General features: G+C 47.9%; 1 protein-coding gene across 2 annotated transcripts; it reads left to right on the plus strand.

The window, feature by feature from the left end:
* The first annotated feature begins 2,825 nt into the window (after positions 1-2,825).
* Positions 2,826-11,250, plus strand: LOC126262513 (pro-resilin-like). Of its 2 annotated transcripts, XM_049959186.1 has the most exons (5): positions 2,826-2,933; positions 6,936-8,111; positions 9,311-9,572; positions 10,398-10,448; positions 10,812-11,250. In XM_049959186.1, exons 1-5 carry the CDS (start codon positions 2,925-2,927, stop codon positions 10,967-10,969), a joined length of 1,656 nt encoding a protein of 551 aa, XP_049815143.1. In that variant the 5' UTR covers positions 2,826-2,924; the 3' UTR covers positions 10,970-11,250. The 2 variants fall into 2 exon arrangements, with proteins under 2 accessions (XP_049815143.1, XP_049815142.1); XM_049959185.1 differs by having other exon boundaries at positions 10,398-11,250.
* The last annotated feature ends 344 nt before the right edge of the window (positions 11,251-11,594 follow it).

An 11,594-nucleotide genomic window follows, 5' to 3' on the forward strand; every position in this document is an offset into this window, starting at 1 on the left:
GTTGTATGCTGCTTGATAGAGTCGTTTAGATTAAAAAGAACTTTGCAAAGCGATATGAATTGTAATGCAACAGTGGTAGTAGAGAAGGTGAGTGGTCGACTTCGGTTTACCGGGGGAGCTATAGGAAAACGTAGCTCATCTATAAGGAGCCCGCCTATAGAATACTGGTACCAGCCATTCTTGAGTACCGTTCGTGATCCCCACCAGATCGAATTAGAGGATGATGAGGACGATATTTGGTTTGTGTGACTCTCAACTAAGCGGTTATCAACGCCTTTTCAAATTCCCTATCTTTACTCAGTCCAGTCTCGTCAGCTTCACGAATGATGATGAGATGATGCAGTCGAAACGAACACCTAGTCCCCGAGAGGAGAAAATTCCTGAGCCGGCCGGGAATCGAAGCCGGGACCCCATGATGCGCAGACAGCAACGCTAGGCACTAGACCATGAGTTGCGTGCTCGAATTAAAGGAGGTCATCGAAGCGGTCAAGACACACGCTGCTAGAATTTTTGCCGGTACGTTCGATCAACATTCCAGTATTACGGAGTTACTTAGTGAACTCAAATAGGAATTCCTGGAAGGAAAGAAGGAGGATCACCTCCGGCACCGACTGTTCATCGAACGTACCGGCAACAATTCTATCAGCGTGTGTCTTGACCGCTTTGATGACCTCCTTTAATTCGAGCACGCAACTCATGGTCTAGTGGCTAGCGTTGCTGGCTCTGGATCACGGGCCCCGTCTTCGATTCCCGGCCGGCTCAGGAATTTTTTTCGCTCGGGGAGTGGGTGTTTGTTTAGTCCGCATCATTTCATTATCATTCACGAAATTGGCGAGACTGGACTGTGTAACGATTGGGAATTTGAAAGGGCGGTGATAACCGCTTAGTTGAGACCTCTACAAACCAAATATAGTCATAATCGTCCTTTAGTGTTTAACGTTCTGACGACAACAAGACCATTAAACACGGAGCAGAAAATGGGATTAGGGAAGGATGGGGAAGGCAACCGGCCGTGCCCTTTCAAAAGGACCATCTCGCGATTTGCCTGAAGCGTTTTAGGGAAATCACGCCACGTAAGACAGGATGGCAGGACGCGGATTTGAACCATCGTCCTCCCGAATGTGAGTCGAGTGTGCTAACCACTGCGCCACGTCGCTCGATCTGGAAGAAAAATGAACTTCGTTTCGCAATACACCAGCGAAAAAATTTTTGAGGACCGGCATTTGCGGCTGATTGTAGAATGATTCCGCTACCACTAACAAGGACCGCGAAGACAAGTTAAAATAAATTATAATTCGTATGGGGATGTTCCTCCATCACTCCGTCTGTGATGTGAACACGGGAGGATATGATCATTAATGGTAGAAGGTACCCTCCGCTACGGGCCATTTGGTGACTTGCGAAGTGCTTATGTAGCTGTAAAAGCATTTGAGAACAAACGCTCGAAACTATTTAGTGGCGCCCTGGGTGGCCGAGCGGTTCCAGGCGCTACAGTCTGGAACCGCGCGACCGCTACGGTCGCAAGTTCGAATCCTGCCTCGGGCATGGGTGTGTGTGTGATGTCCTTAGGTTAGTTAGGTTTTTCTAAGTTCTAGGGGACTGATGACCTCAGAAGTTAAGTCCCATAGTGCTCAGAGGCATTTGAAACTACTTTGTAATGCTCCATAAAGTACTGTTTTTGAATAACACCCTGGTGGAAAAGATGTAGTTTCTTAAATTAATCGGAAAAAATGTATCTAAAATTGTTTAGGTCCCCATTATCGGTCATTCATAAAGAAACGAATCTACGCGACAGTTGGGTCATGCATTAGTAAAACGCTCTCATCTGAGATAACAGTACCAAACCGCAGCGCGGTGTTAAGACAGTTGACGAGTCTCTTAAGCGACCGGGTGAACCAATCTGCTCCGGCGGCAGTTCCAGAGGAGGCTAATGTGGCGCCCATTAGCGGGGCGCCGTGAGCGGTTTCGGCGCCAGGCACGGACTGATGGGCCGGCAGGCCACGACCGCCCGCCCGGGGCTGTAATTTGGACTCCTCTCTCCGCACGCGGCCGTCGGACAACGTCTTCTTCTGCTTCGTCTCGGCCGCCGTCCGCCGGCCTAGAGCGTCCGAAAGACGCCGCGTCCGAACGGCGACTGGCGGCGTAGCGGCCACCGCATCGCGAGCGTGACGACCCGATCGCATCACCCACGCCACGCCACGCCGCGCCGCGCCGCGGCGTATCCTTGGGGCCGATCTGACTGCCTCCGCGTCTCGCATTGCACCACCGGCCATCCTTGCCGATCGTGAGCCAACCGAGGGCGCATCCGCGAATCACGACCGTCTCGTGCCGTAGCCGCGGGCAGCGTCTGGCCGGAGGTCGGGGAGAGGTGGGGAGGGGGCGGTGCCTCCGGGCGGGAAAAAGGAGAAAAATACGCCCCCTGTCGAGCGAGCGAGAGAGGGAGAGGGCACTCACGTGTGAGCCGCTCAGCCGTGATCGCGTTCCTCTTCCCGCCGGGGGCGAAAGTGCCGTGCGCCGGCGCTTACGTCACCGGAGCGGCGCGCGCGTGATTTAGAGATGTCTTCCCCGGACCAGTTGCGGACGGCCGGACACGATTAACGGCGCACGCCTCGGCACAGCCACCCACTGCTGCCTCACCCCCTACCCCCTGCCCCCCTTTCTGCTACAAACGGACGGATGCACGACCCGCGGCCATGACGGAGGCAAGGTCGCGCGAGGAGCCGATGCTGCCGTGGAAGGGACACTTCGGCGAGACGGTAGCGTTCATCCCGAGCCACTATAAAAGCGGCGGCTACCGGCTCGGTAGTCACTCGCTTCCGAGCTCAGCTCAGTACAACCAGCAGTACGCAGCTGCTGGTCACCTTGCTCAGGACACATCACTCGTTCTCCAACACCACAGACGACTCCACCGACAGTCAGACGTCATGAACAGGGTAAGTCTCAGACTCCACGCTAATAGTATTCCGATTCGTCCACATATCACGTAAACAGCTCTAAATCTCTAAAAAGGAACATTACATTTCTTATACCGTTCTGTTATCAGCTGCACCAGTCACACTTCCAACAATTATCATCATCATCCTTTCAGAGATTATTCCCTTCGACCTGTTCCGTCCTGAATTCATTTACATTTGCCTCCGTCTTCTCGGGCCTCTTCGACCAATGGATCTCAATCCTCGTATTGTCCCTTCTTTCTAAAAGCTCTTCAAAAGAATGGTTCAAATGGCTCTGAGCACTATGCGACTTAACTTCTGAGGTCATCAGTCGCCTAGAACTTAGAACTAATTAAACCTAACTAACCTAAGGACACCACACACATCCATAGACGAGCAGGATTCGAACCTGTGACCGTAGCGGTCGCTCGGCTCCAGACTGTAGCGCCTAGAACCGCACGGCCACTCCGGCCGGCTAAATGCTGTTGACATCTGATTCTCTTTTTCTATATTTTTCCCAGTATTGCAAACATTTGTAGCTGATTTTGTATATCCTTATTTATTATTTTATCAAAGCTGTGTGTTCCAGCAGTTCCCTAAGGAAATTCATTTTTGTGGCCTGTACATGACTCTGGTCTTTAAGTCTTAACGTCCACGTTTCACTGCCATATAAAATAACTAACACTACCACCAACTTATAATAGCTTCAGCTGCGTTTAGATCCGCGGTGTTTTCACGGTTCTAAGCAAAGTTCTGCATATTACCTTATATCTTCCTAAAATATTAATTATATCTATAAGATATTAGAGCGTAAATAACTGAAACGTTGAACCTGCTCTAAAATTTTCTTATTCAAAATAATCTTTGCTAGTACTGGGTGTTTGCCCTGGAATGCCGTGGTTACAGATTTAGAGGCAGAAGTTTCAAAATTGTATTCTTCAGAAATGTTACGTAGCAAATAAATAGTTCTTTGAATGTTTCGCATAGTTACATACGCTAGTACAATTCCTTTGTCCTTTCTAACATAATCCAAGGTGGTGCTGATCCTTCCATCTGTGTAGGATATCCAGTTACAACAAAATCTTCAGCAATACTCCTCAAGTTACCTTACAATGAGCGCCAATGGGTATTTCCCACACCGCTAACATTTTCCTCGTCCCTGTTTTATTTCCGAATATTGCCTGGAACTACGACTCTTGATAAGCCTTCACGAGACCTCTAACTTATCTGAATTTCCCAGCGTAGACATTTCCCTAGTTGTGATACTTGGTAGGAAGTAAAATCTTGCCCGTCTTTTCTTGGAACGTCTGCTATCTGAATTTTAACAGTAAACCTCTGAGAGATTCTCTTTTGTAGCACCTGATACCAGAGAGTATAGAGCATCTTCGCTAACTGAATGCTTGTTTTGTATGCCGTTTCTTTCGTCGATTAATTAAATTTAGCTTAGGATTACTCTTGGAGTTTGCTCTTCACGGAACCAGTTTCTTCCGTTTGTTCCACTTCGCCACTCTGGACGATTGCTTTGAGACATTGCGGGATTGTTACCGGTTCCTGAATTTTGTTGGCTATTGTAGCATCATGTTTCCCTGTATCGGTAGCAAAGCTTCAAATTTGGCAAAGTATCATTAAATTTACTGCCTAGTGCAATTCCGTGGTGTAGTATAGTCAAAGAATTTTCTTATGATTCTTGTTTCCAATATATGTCGTGTTACTCCACTCTTGATTCACGTCTTTAATATAACGCCACTTCCGCGCTTTCATATCAGTTCTGCTAATTCCATATCCATCAGCTTCTCAATTGGCCCCACGACGCTAAGTGGGCTATTTGATAGACCATTCCATCAGAAAAATGTCTGAGGTGGTCATCTGAGGTTGGTCCCAGCTCGAATTCATTTTTTTCTGGTATAAACCTCAGATACCTCCCCCATTCCTCCCCTAATCGCCAGAATGACTTATGGTTTATACCGTGTCACTTATTATCTTCATCAGACTTGGAACTGTTCGCCATGATATAGAAAGTGAGTGTACAAACTTGAGTCTACAAATGTGATACATTTCTTTCGCGCTGAAACTGTGACTACATTAAGACTATTCACTTTAGTTATAATCTCAAAGTAGAGTTTAATAATATAATCCAGCAGCACACAGATATTATTTGTCTAGAAATTTATCAATGTGGCAGAAGGCCTTGCCAAGTAGAAAATATCTCAGTTTGCTTTCAACATTGTTTCATTCTCTATCAATATAAGGCCAACGGAGGTGGTAAAATATTTTTATGGCTGCACACCTTCTGTCAGAAGGAAGTTTAAACTTTAGATAGTGGAGGCAAGCGACCAATATACCACTGTGATGGTCGGTTGGTTCTAATTACCTTTCACCCTGGTCGTTATAGCTTTATCCGTATAAAGACTGAGGATGTTGACCCCGGGAGCCAATTGAAGAATCCACCCAAGCATCCAAGGCAGCCTTCCTAAATATAAAGAAAGCTCTTCGGATTTCGTACCCACTTCTTCTGAAGACGATCTCATGATTATACCCCGGCTCTACCTTTCCAGAGATTTAAATGCACTCCCGGTAAACAAATTCAATTACCTTAACTACGCAGAGATACAGCGATAGCGTCGATGATGCACTCATATGCTGCATCTGTAACAAAGACATTTTACGGAACTTTTCGTAGCTAAGTGACTCATCTTAATTACTTCATGAAAAAATATGACAGTTCCACAAAAAGAACTACTGACAATGCCGGTGTAGTAGCAGTTGAGCAACGGTTTTCTCCCTGTACTTATCGCGAGAAAAATAAACCCAACGCTGCTTGGACGAGGGAAGCCTTTTAACAATACAAAACCTGATGTTCATAGAGCTTACATGCATCCCAAAGTGAACTATTTATCTCAACGTCTCCGTTGAAGATTATTCGCTATTTCTGCGTATGCTTATGAAACTACCTCTGTAAGAGGTCATTTTCGATTGAAAATGCTACCCTGCCTCAAAGAATTATTAGTACTTTGTCCATGATGCTATTTGATGGGCTTAACACGATGTTGCGATGCCTTATAGCTGTTAATCTCAACTAATAATTTCACGTCCGGTCGCAGAACCACTTTGCACCACGTTCAATACTTCAACAACACTGCCTTCTATTTACGCTCCTTTCCGGTAAACGGACACGCAACTTTATTGTGTTGGAACGCACAATATATGTACACGTGGAGAAAAGAAACAGCCACTGCAATGTGTGCAGTATAGAGTTCCTACGGACAGAAAGAGAGTAGGGTAATTTAGAAAACGGTGTAGTCTACCAATTCCTGGAAGAAACGGGAACGTATAAGCCCTAATCTTTCCTATTTTTGATTCCATTAAACGTAACCGAAACAGGATTAAACCAAGAACTCCGCATTTCAACTGCGATGTTTCTTTCCCAAATATCTACCGCTCTTCGTTGTCACTTACAATCAACTGACTGAATTAATGAACCACGGTGAGCACTAGATGACGACTGGATGTGCTACTTGCAAAACAATATACTGTCTCTGATGATGGTTCATTATAGTCTACATCTACATCTACATCTACGTCTATATTCCGTTAACCACCTTGCGCTGTGAGGGTGTTGAAATTATATGTTCCTCCCGTCCCTGTTTCATTCTCGAATACCTCAAAGGAGAACTGATTGTGGGTAAACATTCATACTGGTTTCAATTTATCGAATTTTCTGGTGGTGATCACATCGCAGGACGTATGTGGGAGGGTGTGACATGTTCTCCTGCCCTTCCTGGAGTATACTCTTTCGAACTCTCAGTAACAAACCTCTACGTGACGCAAAACGCCTCTCTTCTGCCGTTTTCTTCAGAAACCAGTCATTCGCGGCTAAAAGAGTACATTGGAAATAGACCACACACTTCAGTCTGATATTGTCCAATTTCATTACTGCAGTTATCTTTCATGTCTTCCCAAGCAGAGGGACATTCTAAACAGGTAACCTGCAATTCGTTGCAGATTTTGATGGTACTGGCGGTCGCCGCGTTGGCGGCAGGACGCCCAGAACCGCCTGTGAACAACGCCTACCTACCACCCTCGGCCGGTGGCGGCCTGGGTGGTAACGGACACGGCGGCGGTTCGCCCTCCGCTACTTATGGTGCCCCAGGGGCGGGAGGCAAGGGTGCCTTTGGGGGCGGCCGCAACGGTCAATCCGGTGCTCCTTCCTCCACGTATGGTGTCCCCGGGGCTGGAGGTGTCGGAGGCGGTGCAGCCTCTGGCGCTGGAGGCTTTGGGGGTGGTGCCGGAGGTGCCCCATCTTCCACGTACGGTGCACCGGGAGCTGGCGGGCGCAACGGTGGTAACGGTAGGGCCCGGCCATCTTCGACATACGGTGCTCCTGGAGCGAACGGCGGATTCGGTCCTGGTGGGAACGGCGTCGGTGGCGGCGCTCCTTCGGCGACATACGGTGCTCCTGGCGCGGGAGGCATCGGAGGTGGCAGAAACGGCGGTTTTGGTGGCGCACCCTCCAGCACTTACGGGGTACCTGGAGCAAGCGGTAATGGTGGTTTTGGCGGTGGCCGTAACGGAGGCAGAGCACCCTCTAGTACATACGGCGCTCCTGGAGCCAATGGCGGAATCGGTGGCGCTCCTTCTTCCACGTACGGGGCTCCTGGGGCAGGCGGTGCAGCTGGTGGTCTTGCTGGAGGAATTGGTGGAGGCGCTCCGTCGTCGACGTACGGAGCTCCCGGTGCTGGTGGAGCTGGTCGCGGCTTTGGCGGTGGTGTCGGAGGTGGCGCACCTTCCTCCACGTATGGAGCTCCTGGAGCCGGCGGAAATGGCGGTGGATTTGGTGGAGCACCCTCTTCGACCTATGGCGCCCCTGGTTTCGGTGCTGGAAGGAATGGTGGAGCAGGAGGTAACGGAGTAGGTGGCGGATTTGGAGGTGCGCCGTCCAGCACTTATGGAGCTCCGGGAGGTGGTGCCGATGGGTTTGGTGCAGGTGGTGCAGCAGGAGGTGCCGGAGGCCCATCGTCCACGTATGGAGCTCCTGGCGCAGGCTTTGGCGGTGGACCTGGAGCAGGCATCGGCGGAGGCATCGGCGGAGGCATCGGCGGAGGCATCGGCGGAGGCATCGGCGGAGGTGTCGGCGGAGGATCAGGCTACGGAAATGGCGCTGGAGACGATGGCTCGTCTGTAAGTGACATTCAATGAGACTGGTTTACCTTAAGTATAGTTTCGTACTTAGTACCTACTGTTCTCTGATACTGGCAGATTTTCCACACTTCCCTGAACTGCCTCATCATTTGACACTTCCCCTAATCTTCAATCCGAAGAATGGTTGTCACCAGTTTGATTGACGTCAGAGGGTTTAGCAGCAAAGCACCAAAGCTTACATCTTTCTGCCTAGTCCTTCTGACTTAAATTTCCACAAAGGTATCTGTTCTCTTAGGACACCGTCATTTGAGACCTCAAATCCGAAGAAATACCTGAAACATCGTAAAGGAATTCTGCTTTTATTCGTCCTGGATCACTGTGTTTGAGTATTGTAGATATACAACATCCAAAACGTATGCTAAACATCTTCTCCTCATTTACTGTAGTAGGTTAATCTGCTGACCGTTTCATTTAAAACACATTTTCCCGTCATAGGTCTCATGTTGACTACTCCCAGTAACATAAGTTTTGATATAGAATTAGTTAATAAATGAATCTCGAAATGAATTTGCTGTGATCTGTTAGGGAAATAGAACATAGGACATTAGAATTTAATATCCTATCGATGACGAGATAATCAGAATTGGAGCATAAGATCGTGCAGTACAAGAATGGGCTGAGGAATCACCCATGTTCTTTTGAAAGGATCATCCTTTCATTATCTTAATTAATATGGGGGAGGCATTGAAAATCTTCTTGGACAGATGGGAAACTGTGCCCAACTACACTTCAATGCGAGGCTAGTGCCTTAACCACTGCGCCCCTGTCTTGCTGTGTGGCTTCAGGCAGCTTGACAGAGATCAAGGTCTGCGTCAGAAGTTGCTTTCTCGCAATTGTAGCTTACAGGTCAGCTTATAACGGTGTAGATTTGACTTGCATTGGTCGTAACTGTTATCTCTACACACTTCTCTGGAAGGAATGAATGGGTTTGTGGTCATATGAAGGAGGTAAAGTGTGATGCATTTCGGATATGCTTCTTCTTCTCACCATCACACTAGCAGTATTTTACTGTGACAGTCCATGTCTCCAGTACGGTTGCTCAGCTCGACACCTTTATCTTGTCTGCAGCAGTGGTTAAAATGTGTCTTAGTCTCGGAGCAGCGTAACGAGGAAGTGGTAAATTTTTTAAGCATGTGGCGAGACAGATGGTGGATTATGGGCTCTGTGTGCTTTCCCAGGAGCCTGCCAAGTACGAGTTCAGCTACGAGGTGAGCGACGCGGAGACTGGCACGGAGTTTGGACACAGCGAGTCTCGCGATGGTGACGTGGCCCAGGGATCCTACAACGTGCTGCTGCCGGATGGCCGCAAGCAGATCGTCGACTACCAGGCGGACCAGGGAGGCTACCAGCCCGAGATCCGTTACGAGGGAGAGGCATCCACTGGCGCTGGGGCGGGTGCCGGCGGCTTTGGCGGACCCGGAGGAGCTGGTGGCGCAGCAGGTAGAGTAGCCCCCTTCCAAGAAATACTAGCACCCAGAATTCGTGATTTTGTGGCAGCGAAGAGGTAGCTGTTAGCTTAGACTCTAAACATGCTGCTTATCATAAGCATTAATGATGTGTCATTCGCCTGATCCCAGTGCCAGTTAGATGTCCCTGTTCTAGATTTTCCAGTTATCATGATTCATTCGAAAGTTGCTCAACCAAAAGGGAATCCCAACCAACATCCTACTGAAGCCTAGTGTGCTAACCTCACCCTCCTCAGTTATATTAGTGGAGATCCCACCCAGAAACCATATCATACCTGAAATGTCTTGATTGCAATTATTCCATCATAAAGGGTAGTCTGACCTTCATTATTTTATTCAAACAGATCTCTTGAGAATGGAGCTAAGTGTCGTCGTGTTCTTTTTTCTTAATTGCTCTATAGTGCCTGTTCTTATTAACAGTCCACAATGAACAGGAAATGCAAATGCTCTCTCATTCTAAGTTCCTAGAGCTGATGTATAAAAGTGATTTAGTGTCAGCTACTATCCATACACACACAAACACACAGCTGCTTACGACTATATTAGACAGTACTGATAGTAATGCCTGATGTGTCTTGTCTTGCCTCTTTACAAGTTTTAGAAACTATTCCCTTTCTCGACAAGAGATCTGAAGTTGAGAACAATGAGATTCCTCTGGACGCTAGAACTAGAGACTGCATTTAATTTTACACGCAATTTTACCCTGGAGTCTGTTAAGTTCTCTCAAAATTCTAGTGAAAGAAATTTCAGAAGCAAGTATTTCACTGATGGTTATTTTAACTCTGCTCTTTTCTTGAAGGTGGCTACCCAGGATCTGGTGCTGGTGGAGCTGGTGGCTATCCAAGTGGAGGTGCTGGAGGTGCTGGAGGCTATCCCAGTGGTGGTGCTGGAGGTGCTGGAGGATATCCCAGTGGTGGTGCTGGAGGTGCTGGAGGATATCCCAGTGGTGGAAATGGGGGTGCTGGTGGTTACCCTAGTGTAGGGGCTGGTGGTGCTGGAGGATACCCCAGTGGTGGCCCAGGAGGTGCAGGAGGCTATCCCAGCGGAGGAGCTGGTGGCGCTGGAGGATATCCTAGTGGTGGAGCTGGAGGTGCCGGTGGTTATCCCAGTGGTGGAGCCAATGGAGCTGGAGGATACCCAAGCGGTGGTGCAGGAGGTGCTGGAGGCTACCCTAGTGGCGGTGCTGGCGGCGCAGGAGGATATCAAAATGGAGGAGCTGGAGGTGCTGGTGGCTACCCTAGAGGAGGACCAGGCGGTGCCAGTAATGGTGGATACCCCAGTGGCGGCGCTGGTCGTGGTGGCGGCGCAGGCGGCCGTGGAGGATATCCATCAGGTGGTCCAGGAGGCGCCGGTTCTCATCCGGGATACTAACTGTTTTGCCCACTACTCCAAACGATGACGGACTCAGCAAAGTCACAGCAACGAATACGCTTCTGCCCTGCTCTATATAATCACGATATGTTATGTATATTACCTAATTATTGTAACTTACAAGGATCTCGTCCTGTTTGTGTGTATGCATGCTGAAACTAGTTTATATGTGTTTATTGTGTTTAACATGTACTGTGTACATGACATGTTATTTATTTACCTAATTACTCCTCTATGTTATATAAGTGAGCTTCAAAACTATGTATATTGAAGTGCAAGTCACATATGCATTACAAAAATAAAATCATTAATTGAAACGATATCTCATAATTTTCAATCAGTACCTACACCTTCAGGCATTACCTGCTGTCACTGAAATACACTGAAATCGATTTTCAAAGGAATATTACTGATTTACGAGAAAAACTATATATAATAAACGAGAGCATTTTATTGTAGTTGTATTTTTCTCAAAGAAGGTACTGAGATACATCTGCATCTTAAGGGCGCAAATAAATGGGAAATAACATCAGTTACATAATACGTCACTCCGGCACAAGTAACTTCTCGCAAATTTACATCTACATCTGCACCGATATTCTGCAACCCATCTTACGGCACGTAG

Source organism: Schistocerca nitens, chromosome 6 (genome assembly GCF_023898315.1).
Source record: "Schistocerca nitens isolate TAMUIC-IGC-003100 chromosome 6, iqSchNite1.1, whole genome shotgun sequence".
Lineage (NCBI taxonomy): Eukaryota > Metazoa > Arthropoda > Insecta > Orthoptera > Acrididae > Schistocerca > Schistocerca nitens.